General features: G+C 38.0%; 1 protein-coding gene across 1 annotated transcript in view; it reads right to left on the minus strand.

Annotated features, from left to right (window-relative positions):
- Positions 1 to 3,204: 3,204 nt before the first annotated feature.
- The window catches only part of GALC (galactosylceramidase), a 46,477-nt gene continuing 30,001 nt past the window's right edge, over positions 3,205 to 19,680 (minus strand). The window contains exons 13-17 of the mRNA XM_023528837.1: positions 16,990 to 17,140; positions 14,840 to 15,020; positions 10,814 to 10,977; positions 9,304 to 9,380; positions 3,205 to 4,002 (exon numbers count right to left, since the gene is read on the minus strand). Coding sequence (XP_023384605.1) covers positions 3,856 to 4,002; positions 9,304 to 9,380; positions 10,814 to 10,977; positions 14,840 to 15,020; positions 16,990 to 17,140 — 720 coding nt within the window. The 3' untranslated portion in view covers positions 3,205 to 3,855. The remainder of the gene's footprint in view (positions 4,003 to 9,303; positions 9,381 to 10,813; positions 10,978 to 14,839; positions 15,021 to 16,989; positions 17,141 to 19,680) is intronic.

Below are 19,680 nucleotides of genomic sequence, written 5' to 3' on the forward strand. Positions count from 1 at the left end.
CAAGGAAGCCTCCTCCCAATGGGCCCTTCCTCGAGTACTCTGCCCCAGCCGAGGCAGGGCCTGGTCTCTATACCTGCTCTTTCTGGATTTCTTAGCATTCTCATTACCGTTTAGCAGTTAATCCTGCTAGTTAAACTCTAAATTTTTCCTGGTGTGGCTTCTCTCTCTTGACTGGACGCTGACAGATGCAACTGATGAACTCTAAGATTTACAAACCTCACAAAGTCAGAAAAGGAGGAGAGGGGGGAACATTTCCCAACTGGTTTCACGAGGTATCGCCCTGTCACCGAAACCAGAAAAAGGCATTACGAGGTAAAAACTAGACCCACATTCCACAAAACCCTTTACCGAATATTGGCAAATCGAATCCACCAATTTAGAAATGGTAATAAACCCCACTTGGTCATGACAGATGTCAGGAATGCAAAGTTGTTTTACTATGTGAAAATCAAACAATGTGATATTACCGCCTTAATAAGACAAAGGAGAAAAATCATATAACTACTTCATTAGGTATAGAAAAGCATTTAACAAGTTCAATCTTTATTCATAATAAAAATTCTCAGCAAACCAGAAATAGAAGGTAACTTTCCCTACATAAAGGGAATAAAACAAACAAACAAACAAACAAAAAACACCTCAATAGATAAATCACACTTAATGGGGAAAAACGTAGGAACAAGGTGAGAAAGTCTCTTTTACCACTCCCCTACACTGTACTGTAAGTCTCGACCAGTGCAATAAAGCAATGACACCAGAAATAAAGCAGACATGTCAGAGAGAAAGAATAAAATTATCTGTATTCACGGATAATGTTATTTTGTATGTAGAAAATGTTAAAGAATTTACCTAAAAAAGGGGGCTAATAGAACTAATAAGTGAATTTAGCAATGCAGTAGGATTGCATGTCAACATTAAAAGAACAACTGTGTCTTGATGTACGTGCAACAAATAATTGATAAATGAAATAAGAAAAAAACAGCATTTACAATAGCATCACAAAAACATAAGATATACAAGGATAAACTTAACAAAATGTGCAAAACCTGTACATTGAAAAGTACAGAAATTGCTGAAATCATGGAAGGTCTGAAAATGTGGAGATGTAACATACTCAAGGATTGAAGGGTAAATATTAAGATAACCATTCTCCCCAAATTGATCTGTAATTTCAATGTAATCCAGTTGAAATTCTAGAAATCTCTTTGCAGATACATAAATCTAAAATTTAGTTGGAAAGGTAAAGGACCTAGGTTAGCTAAAACAATTTTGAAGAACAAGTTGGGGGATTTAAACGGAGTCAAAATTTACTATAAAGCTACAATAAAGAAGACAGTGTGGTATTTGCCTAAGGACAGATATCTAAATCATTAGAACAGAATGGAATTTATTTCTAGATGTACACAAATATGGTCAATTGATTTTAAACTTGGGATAGATGAAGATTTAAGACACTAAAAAACACTTACTATAAAAGGAAAAAATGATAAGTTGTACTTCCAAATTAAAATTTTGCACGCTTCAAAAGATACAGACTTGGATAAAACAACTACAAAACATACCTGATTTAAAAATAAAGAAAAAGAAACTTGAATCTAGAATATATAAAGAGTTCTTACAATTCATTAATAACAGACAACACAATTTTTTGAATGAGCGAAAGATGTGAACAGACATTTCACAAAAGAAGATATATGAATGATGAATAAGCCCATGAAAAGATGCTCAACATCTAATGCACCTACTACACACCCACAAAGAAGGGGTAAAATTTGAAACAACAACAAATGTGAAGCACTGACAAGAATGCGGAGCAACCAAACATCTCAAACATTTCAAACATTGCCAATGGGGCTGTAAAATCATACAATCACTTTGGAAAACTGTTTGGCAGTTTCTCATAAAGTTAAGCATATACTTACTTCCCAAAAGACTCAGTCATTTCACTCGTTGGTATTTACCGAGAAGAAATTAAAACATATGTCCACACAAAGATTTGTAAATGTTCATAACAGCTTTATTATTTGTAATACCAAAACTGGGGGGACCAACTGCAGAATACCTATACAATGGAATACTCTGAAATAAGGAGCAAACCACTCATAAAAGCAGAAATATGAACAAATCACAAAAGCATTATGCCGAATGAAAGAAACCAGTCACAAGAGAGTACATGGTGTCTGATGCCACTTTTAAAGTGTTTTGGAACAGAGAAAACTTATCAGTGGTGATAGAGAAATCAGATCAATGGTTGCCTGAGACCGGGAGGGAGGCGGGTGAGAGGAAATGACTGCACAGGTGTGTACAAGAGAGCTTTCCAGAGCGATGGGGGAAAATTTCTTTGATATCTGGGTTGGGGTGTTGGTTACGTGGATGAATTCATTTACCAAGAATCACTGAACTGCAGGCTTAAAATTTCTGAGAACATTTTATTGTATGTAAATTATCGCTCAGTAAAGTTAATTTAAATATATATATATTTATTCATATTCAATTTAAAATATATATATATATACATAAATATATATATTTTTTTCATGTATATATTATATATGAACCTGAACTGGAAATCACCTAGACTTGGTTTGAATTTAAACTTTTTCTCTGTGATTTAATTTATTCTAATATTTAGCTTCTTGTTTAATAGTAATACAAAACTTCATGTCAGTTTAGCCTATGTTAAACCATTACAAATTAAAAAATTGAAGAATCAGTTCATTGATGTTTTAAACTTTCATTATAAAGAATTCTAGAATTTATTTTATCCACATTAATAACTGAGTTGTTTCTAGGAGGTATACTAATTTTTAAACATAAATTATAGTGGATGAGAACTATGCTCACCCATATTTAAATATAAATACATTTGCAGCTCAACAAATGCATCTAACCACACAAAATATTAGAGGATGATCCAATTACACAAATTAGCAAACAGCTAAGTGTTCCCCTTCTTCCACATACAAAGAGATAAAGGAATTCATTAGCTATTTTAGTCTGTTACTGGTGACACATGAGAAGACAATGAAAGACACAATGAAATGAGACAAAATTGCTACAATTTCATCTTTAGACCCACTTACCATTGGCTATATAGGATTTTCTTCCTCCTTCCAGCCACCTGGGAAAACGTTCACAGAGAGTTAGAAGGGTTATAATGCTAAAAGGTGGATCCGAAAGAATTAAAAAATACAGACAGCTCAATTAATCTGCTAGTATTTATTATTGCAGAAATAGCGTTAGAGGTAGTTTATTAATGAGGCATTTTTCAAATCATCCCACTTATCGTATCTATAATTCAAAAGCATCATCTTAAAAAAGAAAAAAAAAATACTTTGTAGAGTGTATTTTTAGAATAACATGCTGAAGTGGCTTTCAGGAAGCAGCGATTCTAGGGTTCTTCGGCTTCCTAGAATGGCATTCTCTCAGGACGAGGACATCGGCTCACTTAGACACACATCAGCACAATAAACGCATCTCTGTGATGATCGAGTTATTGCCATTAGCATAATCACTTGCAAATAAGATGAGGAGCGCTACCTCAGCATTAGCACCAAGGCTTCGAGGTCTGGACCACCCAAACCGCTCCTAAGGGAGGGGCCAGTACAGTTTGACTTGTAGGGGGCATGTCAGGCAATGTTAAAGAGTCATCTGGTTCCCTTGGAATTAGTTCTAAAAATAATAATAATAATAATCATCTTCCACAGGATCAAGCAGAAATAAACATTTCTCCCTATTTGCTCTTCATTATTTTTAGCCTCCAAGAGGCTCACAGATTGATCCATCAAAACAAGAATTGGCTCTGAAGCAAAACCAAAAAGAAAGTCCGGCGTGTTCTATGGTGCCCTGAGAAGATTAGGGCATGGCTTCCACGTGGAAGTTGTCAAACTGCGCAAACTGAAAGGATTGCGTTCCGATAGCGGCCCAGCCATTCTCCGGGAAACTCACGTGGAGGTCTGTCCAGAGGGACTTGCCATTCAGCATGCCGGAGACGAGGGGACCCTGGGGCAGACAGAAAGGCAGCCCTTGGAGACATGAAAACAACTCTCTGAAGTCTATTTCTTAATAACGTGTGGCCCACGCACTCAGTGGAGTGAATATCCTTCTCACTTAAGATTTATCACAGCAAAACATAATTCCACCGAGTTGGAGCAAAAGCTTGAAATACAGGGAAAATTTTCTTAGAGGAAATTCTTATCTACCTATGTAAGGAGTTTCCAAGGCACAAGGAATACTTCAGTATTTCCTCGTACTCCACCAAAGTGTTGTAAAACTGACAGAAACATAAAACTTTTCATAACATTATTATAAGATGTTAGACGAGTCCACTAAAATAAAAAACAGTTGCTATTTATAAGTCATTGCATGTGTGTGTGTTGTGACTAACAGCCACCAGCTCTTCAGACATGACTGCCAGAGCCAAAACGTCCACTTATTTAAGTCTTTTGTGTCCCCAAGTACAGAACATCACTTCAAAGGCATATGAAGAGGCCACACTTACATTAGAAAAATAGTAACCATCAGTGACGATTGAGGGAGAGGGGATGTAAGAAGGGAAGTATCCATAGAAATGACTTACTGGTCACTGACAGAGAAAGATAAAATAACGTCCTTCTTAAGAAGGCTGCATTGGTTAGCTAAGTGCCTGACACACAGTGAACAATAAATGCCAGCTTCTTATTAACATTATTATAGCACATTTACGAGCACATAGTCACAGCATACCAATTACAGCTAAACATTTAAAACTAGCTAATTTCAAAGGACAAAGAGCTAAATATCTAAAGCACCAGGCCAACAAGCAAAATAAAATCTGTCTTCAAGCCATATAATGCAATGGGCCTTACTTTAGTTCCTTCATTTTACAGATGAAGATACTGAGACTTAAGATTGAAAATCAAAGCCACAGATTTAACATCAGAGCTAGGGCTGGAATTTTCCCACTCCACATTCACAGCCACAAACGGTCCTATCGCTATGCACATGCTCAGCTATCTTCAGCTCTAAAAGTGCTTACTGAACATCTTCTGCCACGTAGGAAACAGCGAATGTTAACACTGAGCTAAGGGACTCACATACACAAATCACATGAAGAACAAACCTGTCTCACAGTACCTTATCTCCATTTCCACACATCCCCAACTCTCCCCTCACCTCCAGGCATCAGCCACCCTGGCCTGCTGGCTGCTCCTCACGCAGGGCCAGTCAGAGCAAGGCCCCCTGCTCAGACTGCTCATCCCATCATTCAGGTATCAGCTCAAACATCACCAATTCTAACAGGTCTGCCCTGACCTCTCCATCTGGAGAATACGGGGCAGGAGAGCTATTTTATCTCATTATTCCATTCTTTTTTTTTTTTTTTCCCCAACGTTTTATTTATTTATCTATGAGTTTACTGTCTTAGAACAGGAGTTAGCCCCCTGTGGCCCATAGGCCAGCCACTTATCTTTATAAATAAAATTTTATTGGAACACAGCTGCACCCATCCATTTACCTACTGTCTATGGCTCACTGCAAAAGCAGAGTTGAGTAGCTGCAGCACAGACCATAAGGCTCACAAAGTGTAAAATATTTACTATCTGGCCCTTTGCAGGAAAGTTCGCCAACAAACCCTGTCCGAGAAGGCTCTGAGAAAGAAGGAACCGCATCTGTCTTGTTCACTGCTGTATCCCTGAGACTTAGAACTAAGTGCATATAGTGAATGCTTAGTAAAAACGTGTCGAGGAAAGAATAAAAAACAATTGACCCTAACGCAACCTTACAGAAGTTATCTCCACTTTACAGTTAAAAAACAAAAATAAAAACAAAAACAGAAGCTCAAAAAGGTGAAATAACTTGCTGGAAATCTGAGTATGTGTCAGCAAGGAAATAGGAACGCTGGTCTGTCTGGTTCCAAATACATCTACTCCTAAGAATATTAACTTGATTCATTAAGCGCTTACCACATACCAGGTACTGTACCAAACTTTCATATATGGGACCCCATGCAATCTTCATAAGAAGGGTGTGTCTTCACATCATGGATGGGAAAACAGAATCTGAGCAACATAAAATACTTGCAAATGAACAAAACAGACTTTAAAGACTATTAGTCTAACCACTACACAACAGTGATGAGGGTATATAGCACTTGACGTGTGCTGAGAAGAATGCAAAACTGGCCCATGTTAAAATGATAAAATTCTCACATTAGCTATAATTTGGAAAATGGACATCATAGAAGATGTTTTGTTGTTTTCATTTACACAGCAAATATTCATATGCCAAATGTTAAATGCACTGGGAATCCAAGATCGACATGAAAGACAGAGTCCCTGCTCTTATGGAGCATACATTCTAGTAGAAGGACACGAACACACACACGATCAATAAATGCTAAGCGATGAGTGGCGTATGAAGAATTCAAACAGGATGACATGGCGCGGGGTGCCTGAGAGAGTACTTTTGACTGGAGAGTTGGAGCTGGTCTCTGAGAATGCACAGAGAGTTGAGATGGGGGGGAGAAGCAGAATGCCACAGTCGATGGAACAAAAAATAATGGGGCCGGGGGCGTGGAGTGGGTGTAAATCAGCAAAATCTCTATCTATCCCGTAGCAAGACCAGAGCTAATTTCTAAAAGTAATAAATCACACTGTATTGAACAGATACCAGAAGAAATTGCTAAAACCGTTCAGAGCGGCTGTTTCAGAGGACCGGGTGAGGAAGAGGGAACAAGAGGTGAGGCAGGAGCGCACATTTTCATGTGCCCTTTCGAGTTTTTTTAACCATTTATGCAAAGTATCTGAAACAATTAAGGAAATCTATTTTTTAAATCCTTTCATGAATTCAAAAACTTCACAAAATTACTAAAAATGAACCTAATGAGAACTCAAAAATAAACCTGAAGGACTTTGTGGGAGATCTTAATAAAAGATGAGATGCAGAATGTTCCTATTCTCATGTTCTTACATGGGGAAACACATTATTCCAAAAAAATGTTATTTTTGCCCAAATTGGTGTATAAATTCAGTGAAATACTGGCAGCACTTTTCATGAAATAGAAAAAGATATTTTAAAAATTCAAGTCGAAGAATAAATATACTAGAATAGCAAAAATAATTCTGAAAAAGAAATAAAGAGGTACAGCACAGGAAATATAGCCAGTAATACTGCAAGAGCTAGGTATAGTGCCAGGTGGGCACCAGACTAATCAGGAGAATCACTTCATAAATTATATAAATGTCTAAGCACTGTCCTGTATGCCCAAAACTAATATAAAATATTAGTTTTTGTATTATGAACGTCAACTCTAATTAAAATTTTTTAAAAAAAATTGCCACCGTGGTATCCACTCAGTTCATTCCCTAACTATTCACTGGGCCCCTCACTCTGACAGCTGAGAACCAACAGTGAGTAAAACAGAGGCCTGTAATTAAAGGAGCTATGTTCTAGTGAAGGGAGTAGGACTAACATACGAACGATCGATAGAATACGTATGATGTCAGCAGGTCATAAGAGCTTTAAAGAGAAAGAAAGCCAGGGAAGAGGAACGGAGAATGAGATGAGTGTTATTTTATATATGGTGGTCAGGAAAGGGGTCTGAAGGAAGTTAGAGAGTGAGCCATGAAATCATAGACTTTAGAAAGTTAACACAATTTAACATGTGATACTAGATAATAACAAACAAAACAATATAAAGAACAGAAAAATGTTCAGAAACCAGCCTATGCACATGTGATGTTTTGTTAGAGCGAGAAAAAAAAAAGTAGGTTTTAAATCGTGGGCAAAAGGACAGCCTTAATAAATGATGATAGCTATCCATTTGTGTGTGTGTTTTTTAATTATATTGGGCTCTTCCCTTTACAATTCACAAATAAATTACAGATGGCTTGAAGACTTAAACATAAAATGAACATCTTAAACTCTGTTTAGTTTGGGGGGAAAAAACATTCCTAGCCTAAAGGAGAAGACCTTCTTAAGCAAAACATAACAGCAATGAAAAAAAGAGTGAACTATTTCACAGTACAACAATTTTTAATTTCGATTCATGGACCATACCATAAGCAAAATTAAAATATACATCATGAGAGAAGAGAAGAAAATATTTGTGACCCATATAACAGACAATGGGTTACTACCCAGAACATATACTAAATTCATACAGATCCATCAGAAAAAGGCAACACAATAGGAAAATGCGGAACGAATGCCAACCAAGGTAACTTCAGAGAAAAGAAAATACAAATAGCCAATAAACATGAGATGTGCAAACTGCCTAATTATCAAGGAAATACAAATCATGTCCATTAGTTTGAAAAAAAAATCTCTAAAACTCGATGATATCAAATATTATTACAACAGCTGTAAAAATTAACAGTTTGGCTAGCAAAATTTAAAATGAAATTGGACTTCTCAATATCTGCCTGAACAAATAACAGAATATGTGCACCTCAAGAGGCACATAAAAGACCCCTCCCCTCTATCTGCAAAAGGCAGCCCTTACTGCCTCAGTTCACTGCAAAAGGAAAGGGCTGTGTACAGAGTTATGTCCATCAAGTGTTATGCCCATTAAATAAACTATGCTACACCCAAATCAGAGTGTCAGTACACACTGACACTGCCTGAAATATCAGTATCGTCATTTTTGGTGGTTGGATAAGAAGAGAAGAAGTTCAAAAACTTATTTGAGTTTCATTTTTAATCTCTATTGTGACCTGAACTAAATTATGACAGGATTATCTTGGTAGAAAGCAGAGTATTATACAGTAGAATTTCTCCACATAGCATCCCTCAGAAGCATATCAATCAGTAACTCATGATTAACCAGTGATTTTGACAAATATTTTTAGATACCCATGGCACTAAAATTAATCTCGTATCTTCTCTGACAAACATATTCATGGAAACCAACTTCTAAAATATTGTGCTTACAGTCGAAAACCAAATTATTTTCAACCATCAAAAATAAATTTATGTGACTTTGCTTATACCTATAAGCTTCAATTATAATCTTGGTTCAAGCAAATTTGAAAAAAAGTTATATTATTGACCATATCTACCAATTATTCCTGAGTTTAAAAACCAGAAACAAAACTTTAAACAATACTAGGGTGATAAAATTAACTGCTGATGGTTCTCAGTTGGGTTTACCCCTGACACATACTGTCATCCTAGGGAGTGGTGGTTTGCTGGTATCATGGCAGATTCTCTGCCAATTTTAATTATTTATCACACTTTCTCCCCTCTCATGTGTTAACAGGAAATGCTAGAAAGGCAAAAGAAAAGAACATTTTACCTCCAGGCATTCTGACCAGCAATACTGACCTTAATAGTTAAAGTGAGTGTGTACCATTCTTGTGCTATAACTTCAGCTGGTCCTAGAGCATATATCACCCATCCAGCTGCAACACAAAAAGATTATCTTAACTGATATATTTTTAAAATCTAAATCACAGAATCACAAAACTCAGTGAGGGTTCTCAGGTGGCATTCATACATAGTAAAGTCAGCCCTAATGAAGATCTACATTTCCAGGTCTAGAAACCTATTTAAAACAAAACATCCTTCAGTCGGGCATGCATTCGACAAACATGTATTGAGATCTTACTCTGAGCCATATACTACCTGTGAGCTCACAACAGAGCCAGTGAAATAAATTTACAAACCAACTGTAGTATAATGCATTAGCATTTACAGCTCCAGTATATACCTATACCTGATTGGATCGAATATGGAGGATAAAGAGTATTAAAGACTACCATAAAATTTCTAGCTGGTATAATTGGTTACATGCTAATAGCGTTCACTGAGAATTAGAGAGAAAAAATAATGAGTTAATTTCTGGATGTATTATATTCGAGTGCCTGAGAGAAACCCAGAGGTGTTAAGTGAGCAGTTTAAAACACAGAGCAGTGGGGACTGAGGACACAGATTTAAATTCCTACTTCCAATTCTGCCACTAACTCGTTTTGAGACCTTGGGCAAATCAATGAACCTCTCTGGCTCTCTGTTTTGGATTGGAAAATATGAAGTACCTTCTAGATCTGTCACACTTTGATTATGTAATTTCTACTCTAATGTACTTATTACTACCCACTCCCTCTTTGATTTTTATTTTATTTACAGAGCCCTTTTCACCTTAGGAAGAGGCAATGAGCAGCAAACTATAAGACAGAAGATGTTTTATTAATGCGGGAGGAAAGTCAGGAGACTGAGAATCAAGATCTTTCACCACCAATAAGGTCTAGTTTCAGTGGAGCGGTGTGCATATCAAACCAAAGGGACATGGATGGAATTCGACTAAACATCATCCAGCAACTAATCTGGATAAAATACCATTCTACATGAGACAAGGGCTGTTAAGATGAATGAGAAAAGTCACACTGCTTTCAAATTATTAACGAAACTAGGAACTAGGATTACTCCATTGTAAGCAAATCAATCCCTCTCCTTAGTTCCACAAGCACAGTGGCAACATTTTCAGAGTCTTGTTGTTATTTACAATGTTTCCTGAGCATCCTTGCCCCACCCTGCAACTACCACCTCACGCCAGTCTCTGCAAATCCTACTCCGACATCCAGAAATCCTGGCTCGACTCTGCAACATCCAGAAAAGTTTTGTACCATTCTCTTTTACTGAGTTGCCTCTCTCTGCACTAATTAATTAACTTATAATTTTGAATCATTTGGTATTGCTTACATGTATTGAATCTTTTCCCAATCAGATGTTCAAGCACCTTGAGGTAAAACTCTTTCATTACTCCTATAAGTAACACGCAGATTCTCACGGTACCACATTGCATACTAAGCCATGTGCCATAGAAGAAGTCACTTACCTAGATCGCCTGTAACTCTGTAGGTTCCATTTGCAAAAATCCAGAAGAAAATTCCTCTGGCACTTCTAATCAATATCCCACCTTTATTTACTCGTCCGGCAATGAACACACCTCCCTTCTCAAGGGTCTCTATGTAAACATCACACTTGATAGTCACATTGGACCTGTGGAATGAAACTGCTGGTTAGTGCAAGTGTGGCACAAAGTTGTCATTTCACAGCCACATGTTTCCAAACCTGTAGCTGAGGTAAGTGTGTGATTTGCTAAGTCTTCACTGATGACGACTGTAAGTTTTACATGACTAAAGTCAAGTCATTTCACTGCCTCTTTTAATGAGTTACCAGAAAATAATATTTACTGTTTTTAAGTTTCTTAAGAATACGTTTCTTGTCTCTGTAATAAAACACCTTCTTGTCCTAAGAATATGTGATATTAAAAGAAACCATTTCTTCTAGAAATATATAAAAGGTAAGTTTCCACACAATTCTGAACAAAGAACTTTATTACGTTTCCATCAGCAAAGAGGAGCAGTGAAGGCAAAGCGAGGAGTCCCTGGGAGAACTTGAAGGACTTCAGGCTAATTTTTACATGTAACCCTAACAAGACTTAAAAATGACAGAAGAAAGATCTTAAACTGTCTTTCTGCAGAGAGAGTCAACTCTACAGCAGGGGTTTTCAAACTTGAGCAGCTCTGAAGCCACCTGGAGGCCTTGTTACATTCAGAGGTTGGTTCTGTCCCACAGGCTCTGGGCCAGCAGGTCTGGGGCGGGCCCCGTGGATCCGCTGTCTAATGATTCCCACCCATGTTATGCTGATGCCGCTGGTCAGGGAACCCCACTTCGAGAACCATTCTCCCGGGCAGAGCATCTCTGTCTACAGAGCAGTAAGACTCTGGATCCGGGACACTGATAGGCAGAGTAGATCAAAGGAGGGGAAAGATTCAGCCCGCCAGGGCCCAGCAGGGCTCTAATCGGAGCTCTCCTCCAGGCTTCCTTCCATAAAAGCTACTGGATACCTTCCGCAATGACAGGGCCACCCTAAACAATGACACGGCCACCATAAACCAACAAGAGCTCTGACGATAATTCGCCTCCTACTCAAAAGCTAAATGCAAATGAGAAGGAAAGCCTGAACACAGCCAAGTAATAAAGCAAGCAATTTATCTAAAATGAAACTAAGAACACCAAAAACTATATTGGAAATGGGGAGAAAACTGGATCTAGCGTCTTTTATCTTTCTCAGAGTTTCTTCTCATCAGTGCATTTTGCATAGTGAATTTTACTACGTAAATGAAAATGTAAAGAGGAAGTACCTAGGACAGGTACACACAGTCTGGGAAATCCACATTTAGTCCTCTAATCGGAGCTGGGCTGCTTTACAGGAAAATCAAATGCTAAGTAACGAAAATCCAGTCTCTCTGGTGCGTCCTCCTACAGGAGAGGGAGTGTTTCTTTCCGTAGATGCCACCAGCATGGAACCACCAAGGATCAACGTTGTCCTTCACATCTCTACCTCTTTTCTGATTTACTAGAAGTTTGAAAGTGCTACAGATGCTGTTAACACCATAAAATTTTTCTATTTAGAGTATAGTGATTAAAAAGATCAAACTTTTCCCTTCTTTTTACATCATATTCTAGAATAAGGGATTCCTGCATCAAAACTTGCAGGCAATTTTACAGATAATGAATAAAATGGAATGAAAGTGTGGTTTAGTCTTCCGTAGCCATAATCTCTCAGTGGTGTCGGGAGAACAAAACCAGTCAACATATTAAGCAAATTTGATCAAAGGGATCAGAGTTCAGACATGTGCAACGAAAGGTAATTTTGCGATGATCTTCTGATCCCAGTCAAAGCTTCTAACAAGATGGAAAGCAAAGTTCACTTAAATCACCACATCTAAGTATGAGACAGGAAGCCGCACCGCAAACACAATTCTAAGAACTGAGGACACTGCACACGGTGAGAGCTGATCTACTAAACCGCACTATAGAGAAAACACACTAATTTTCCATTTTTTACTCTGAAAAAGAAGATGATATTAAAATGAAGTATGGCCCAAAGACCATGGGCTACAGCTCCAGACAGACCTGGCTTCTTGCCCGGGTTCTGGAACTTACACACATGGGATCACAGGAAAACCTTATCCTGAAGCTTCAGCTTCTCAATCTATAAGGTAGAGAGGACAATGCCTCATCCATAGGTGGTTGTGGGAGGCTCACCCCAATGTTAGCATTACCTAGTTTTCATTCCTTCCTTTCCCTACAATAAGTGGGCATCGCAACCAGATAATAGACATGAACATGGGATGTGTGTGGAGCTTTGAACAGATCTGGCTATCTCAAATACAGGATGAAATACCTGGAAATAATACATGACAGGATGGGACCAAGTTTTAAAGGGTCTTAGAAGCCAGGCGCAGAAGTACAGGTCTGATTTGGTAACTGGAGACAGTTACTGCACATTCTTGATAAAAGCAGAGATTAAGAAAGCTGAAAACAGTCTTTTCTTAACATGCACAATTGCTATTCCCAGGTCTGTTTCTCTCCCTCTCCCCTCACATTCCCCATCTTCCTCATCCCCTCGTCATTACCCACTGCAACAGCAAAGATTAAATACTGCTATTTAAATACTGCAAAATCTTCAAAGTTATGAAGAGTTTTGGTTAATCTTTCTGATTCTGCTCTATCTCATCTCCCGACTACAATTAAAGTCTCTCAATTTTTCTGGAGTTCCGGCCTGAAATAAGAAAGTTTGGGTTCAAGGGAGCCCTCCATAGTATTCACCGGGGTGGGGGATAATGGTTGTCACAGAAAGTTAAAGGTTTTATATGATGACTGGCTCTCAAACTGGTGATCAAAATAATGGGCCCATCCCTTAGACGCTTAAACCTAACCACCTGTCTTACAATAAGACCATCGTAAGCAATGAGAGAATCGCAAACCCCACTGACGTGATCAAAAAATCCAGGTAAAGTGTCTCTACAGATGATAAATAGCATTTGTTGTTTAAAAAGAGAAGCTGCCAAAGTCACCCTAAATAAGGCAAGAATTCTTCACTATACCCCAATAACGAACTCTCCATGGTACTGCAAGCCTTCCAGAAACTGTGGATAGCTGCAAGTTTCTCAAAACTTATATCAGAGTTTGGGTCTAGAATTGGGATTGATAACAGGAAGTATGGTAGTATAGGAGAGATAAAGACTTTCTGCAATATTCCACAGATAAACCACCCAGGTTTTTTTCAGAATTAACTTCCCTTCCCTGTCTGATTGCTAACCTACAGATATGGCTGTTTGGTGATTTGTCATTAATAGATGGATATATCACCAAACCTGGAATGCTTGTGTTTTATGCTTCACAGTGGAATTATGCTAGCTAAAAGAACAAATAAGAAAGAAACACCAACAACAGGCATAATAAGCCATGCCCTGGAATTCCATGACTGACTTAAAGGAGAAGGTGAAGTTTGGAGAAGGTCATTGTATTTTAAGTGAAGAATAAATACGATTTGTCTCTTTACCAGATGCCGAAAGAAAAGAGTTGAATTCACTTGCACCTAAAAGCTGATTTGCTTTTTACTATTGCCATCTACTGTCACCTGGTAAATAAATACATTTTCTACAAAGGCTAAACCATGAAATTCTAGTATGGATCCAGCAGGTGGCAACAGTAGATCAACAAATCAACACAGCAGCAAAACAAACCAAAAAACAACACATAGATCACAAAGTCTGTTTATAAATAAATACTAAATTATTATTGAGTCCAAAAGTCCTCAGTTTTTATATTAAAATCCATCTGCTCCTGTAATAATCACTATCAAACTGGGCAAAGGAAACTGAGAGAAGGAAACTGAAGCAGTGGAACAATTTGCTAGTCTGTGGCCGCCGTGACATTCAACAATTGTCACACAGCCACTGGGTTCTCAGCGAGGAGGGCTAGTGAAGAGTCTTTGCTTCAGCATACACCTGACGACATTACGAGGTTATTTCAGTCGGATCTCCGTTAGAACACCAATGTTACATACCACTCGTAATCTCCTATAACACTGATCGTGTTGAACGCATCGGCCGCCCAAGTTATGGGTCGTTGATTGAGAACCTGGCGGAGTGTGAAGCGATGCTCTCCAGGGTCCTCGACATTCATAAAGTATTCAAACACGCCTGTCTGGTCAGCGAAATTCGGAGCTTCACTGAAAAACGGGTAGTCTGTTCAGGACACATAAGTTCTGTTTAGTACCAAATCTTTAAGAGAATCTTTCCTCACTGATATTTCATGAAACACTTTTAAAAGTTTTAAATAAATAAATGATACTTATAACTAGTCAAAGATTAGGGTTTAGGTTGATAGAGATATTGATTTTTATATCATCTTTATTAAATATTGGTATGATCAGTTTGGCACACAGACTTTACATATTTAATCCATGCAATTGCTTAAGAGGGAAGATCATGAATTCTGGAGTCAGACAGACCTGGGTTCAAATCCTAGCTCAGTCCGTCCCCCTGGGCAAGTTGCTTAACTACCCTATTTCTCAAATTTCCTCATTTCTAAGTGGGGCAAAGAGAAATAGGTGAACATATACAAGTGTGTACATAAGCCAGCACCTAGCAAAGGCTCAATAAGAGATAGAAGACTCAAACAAGGTTCTAAATCACCGGTCACAGTGAGAACATAAGAAAAGGCTTATTATGCCAAAAATGAAATTTAGAAGTTATAAGTTTTCTTCTATTTCTAAAATGGAACAAAAATAAGTTTTGAGTCTAAACTATATGTCAATCTTGTCTCAGTTTTATTAAATTATAGTCATAATGATGAAGACTACAGAAGAGCAAGTTTAGTCATAATATGGTATAGCTATTTTGCACCTCATGATTTCTCAGTATTTTCACATTGATCATATCATCTGAGATATTAAGAACCCTATAAAGTAGTCCTAAAGCCTGGCTTATAGTTTTTAACTTTAGTTTTTAGTTTATTTTATAGCCAATAATGCATTACATTTTAGATTTGAACGTTAAGAGTTGCCTTTCAGTCTTCAGGTCACAGAATAAATAGTTTGGGTGTTGGCACAAGTTCTTCAATCTCATTAAGTAGGCTGTCTCCCACACAGACTCACCTACTGAGGGTAAGAAGGGTTACCTTGCCAACAGAGAATTGAGCAACAAATCGCTAAGACACTTGCAGTTGACAAAATTAATGGATTCGTCTATTTCAGAGAGCTGTAAGAAAGCAAAGCACCAAGCTCCCCTGAGGGCCACTGTTGTCTGTGTTACCCAAATAACTGTGTTACCCAAATAACTGTGAGGACTCCAGTACACAGTGCAAAGGGCCTTATACTCCAAGCAACCATGAGATTGCTTCCTGGGAAAGGAGCTAAGACTCCTCGCAGATGGTCAGAGTCTCCATCCATGGTGGAGACTCTGCAGCAACAGGAGGTTCCAGTCACTCTGGCAATGCCAGTCTCCCTCCCCACTTCTCTGCTACAGCTGTAGGTGTTAGGAGCAGAGCAAAGAGCCATCTGATCCTGTCTGTGAAGTCCACAAAGCTACTAACAACACTTACTAGTCACCAACTTTTGCCACTTGCTGAGCGATCTAGGAAAATAACCACAGTGTCCATGGCTTCTAACTGCAAACTGTTTTTCTAAATTACCTAGAATCAAAAGCTTTTCTAACAGCTTTAAGGCAGATCTTCCCAGAAAACCAGGAGAATGCAAATATAAAACTTCGAGGGTGGGGAGTTAGATTAACCAAGGACAGCACAGCTGCCCACGGGCACTCAGTCTGCTGGCGCTGCTGAAAGACAGGTATTAACATGCCTTAACCTGTACACAAAGGGACAGTGTCAATAATGGCTTTCATGAGACATGGATAACCGAGCAGTAGCAGTGTCACAAATCTTAAGTTTCACCCAAACGCAAGTTAGAATTTTAACTTTCATTCTGACAGTGACCTCTACATTTCTTTTGGCACTGAAAAATACAGGGTCCTCAAATTGAGGTTCGCCTTGAAATAACACAATTAGGCCTCATTTACTGGATAGAGATTCAGAGCTAAATGAATGTAATTTTCACAGCCGCTCCATCATGCACTGGCATGATGGGCAGAAATCTCTCTGCTACTGCTAAGGAGGAAAACCAAGCCAAGATTTAGTTAAAAAAAAAAAACAACTTACCGACATTGAAATCATCCTTATAGACACGTGGGAAGGGCTTAGATTTTGGAGGCAGCGGGTAGCTGCCTTTGCTGCCGGTGGTGAGAGTGGTGACTGTGAACAGCTCGTCCTCCCCCAGTTCCAGCGTGAAACGGCCACCGCTGTCGAGCAGCTGAAAAAGCACATGCTGTGTTCAAGGGCAGGTGCTCTGGCTCATCTCATTTGGGCAAAACAGCTTTTTAAAAAATAATCTTAACGATAAGCCAAACTCATTTCTGTTTGAACTGCCTAACCACTTTTGAAGGACACAGCCAAGATTAAGGCCTTCGGAATTTTTTTAAAGTTATTTTGAAGACTTTATAAAATTATACTTTATGGAAAGGATTTTAAAAGAATTTCACTTCATGGAGGGAAGGAGGACTAGATGAACCCCAAATCTATTTCTGTTTGTCTATTCTTTTCCATTAGACTGTAAGCTCCTTAAAGCTTGTACATATTCAATACACATAACTAGGAGATCTGCTGATTTATTTTTTAGGACTTTACTAAGCCTTTACTAAAGTAGAAAAAATCCATAAGATCTCACTGTTGATTCGTTTTAATCACAGAAAATCTTTCACTATGAAGAAAGAAAGTCCAACTCATTATATGTTCAATACATATTTCCATTAGCAAGTTAGGTTTATACCGCATTTATGGTCTAAGCAACTTAATCTCTTTAAAGAACAAGTCTTCATCTACAAAATGAGGGAAAAAATACATACTTCATAGGACTGTTGTAAGGATTAAATGAGATAATGTGTATAAAGTGCTCTTAGCTCACTGTGTCACCTACAAGAAGCACTCTCTCTACCACACCTATTCTGAGCTAAGTGCAGACACTGAAGACACTGGAATCCTTCTTACTATATGTAGTCATTAGATGACTGACCACTTTATGACATTCGAGCAGCTTTATTTTTCTACTTTGAATTAAAGGGGTTTATACCATATCTGTGCTTTAATTATAAATTGGTCAGATTTATGAAATATCTAACACTATATTCTGACTCAGAAATAACCCCAAATGATATTATTTTTCCTATGGAGAAAATCAATTTTATTATGTTATTTCTAGCAATACATTGTACAAAAAGTAAAGAGTGTTCTCTTTTTGGAATTTAATATGTAATGGGTGTTCAATCACTGACAGTGACTAGTGAATTCACAGACTGTTAATAATTACCAGGAAAAGTAGGCCAATTCATTCTTTGTAATATTTCCTGAGAAACCATCATGTGCTAAGTACTATAGTAGGCACTTGGGATAAAAAGTTAAATAAGGCAGGGTTCCAATCCTCAAGGTGTCCAGTGTAGCTGGGGAAGTGTGTAACTAGGTAAGTGCATATTCCTAGGTGGCCATGCGCTAAGACTTGTGGGAAAAGCCCCAGAGGAAGTGACACTTGCTCTAAGTGTCAAAGATATGTGGCAAAGATATGTGGAGAAGGCATTCTCAGAGGAAGAAAAAGCATGTGCAAAGTCACAGAAGTAATTAAATTGGCATGTTGTGCTCTGAAAAATGCAAGAAGTTTAGTCCGTGAGGAGAGCCCAGTGCAGCAGGACATGCATCTCGAAAGAAAAGCAGTCTATTACGTCATGAGGTGACAACAAGGGTCATGGGCTACAGTAAGAGATGTGAACTCACAGGAAAAATCGCTGAGGCACTTAGAGTAAGAGTTTGATAAAAATCAGATCTGCATTTTAGATACATCACTCCGGTAGCCGTGTGGTGGTTGGCCTGGACCGTCAGATTGGGGGCTGAAAAAATAGGTAGTTTCTATAATCCAGGAGGGAGACAATGAAGAACTGAAACAAGCAGTAGCAGTGGGAACAGACAATAAGGAATAGGTGAGAGAAATATGTGGATGATAGAATTGACTACTCTTGGTCACTGGTGGTGAGTGGGAAAGACAGAGTTTCAAATGAGACTCAAACATCTGAGCTGGGGATCCAAGTGACAGTGGTACCTACCATTCACCAAGACAAATTAAACACCTGAAAAAACAAACACAGCTACAAACTTCTTCTATACTGCATTGTAGAGGATTTCTATTTAAAAAAAAAAGTTGGGGGGCAACTTTATCTCTATTATGCTTCAGCCACAAAATAAATTATAAAATTAAAAATTCTTAATTCATTAATCAAATTCTGTTCCCCTTAACTGTTGTAATGTTCAAAATATAAGAATTTATTTTAAAACTACCCATAGAGAATCCAGTTGTTTGAAAATAACTCTCTCGGGTGCTTTTCCAAGTTTGGTATACCACACCTGCATCTCTGGTATTTCACTCTAAGGAGAAAACACACACAAAAGCACAGCTGAGTGGTTCATAATAACCTTTTTGAGAATTTCCAAAATCAGCACCAGCAAGAACGATTAAGGACAATGTGCACTCTATTTCTATTTACCAAAGACTCATCTGAAATTTTAAATAGTAACATTTTGAGAATAGAAAGGTATTATTCAAGCACATATTTTATTTCCTGTAAATCTACAGACTTTTAGCAAACGTTTAAAAAGACTTCAGTGCCTTTGCTTCAAAGCTACTCATTACCACGCCTATATAAAAGCTTTTTAAGAATGTTCTGGTATTGAAAAACAATCTTAATGCAATTAGTAGTCAGGAAGTATACTGTATTTTCTGTATTTAAATCTAACAGTAAGTAGGAATAG

The sequence above is a fragment of the Pteropus vampyrus genome, unplaced genomic scaffold (assembly GCF_000151845.1).
Source record: "Pteropus vampyrus isolate Shadow unplaced genomic scaffold, Pvam_2.0 Scaffold32, whole genome shotgun sequence".
In the NCBI taxonomy this organism is placed as follows: Eukaryota; Metazoa; Chordata; class Mammalia; order Chiroptera; family Pteropodidae; genus Pteropus; species Pteropus vampyrus.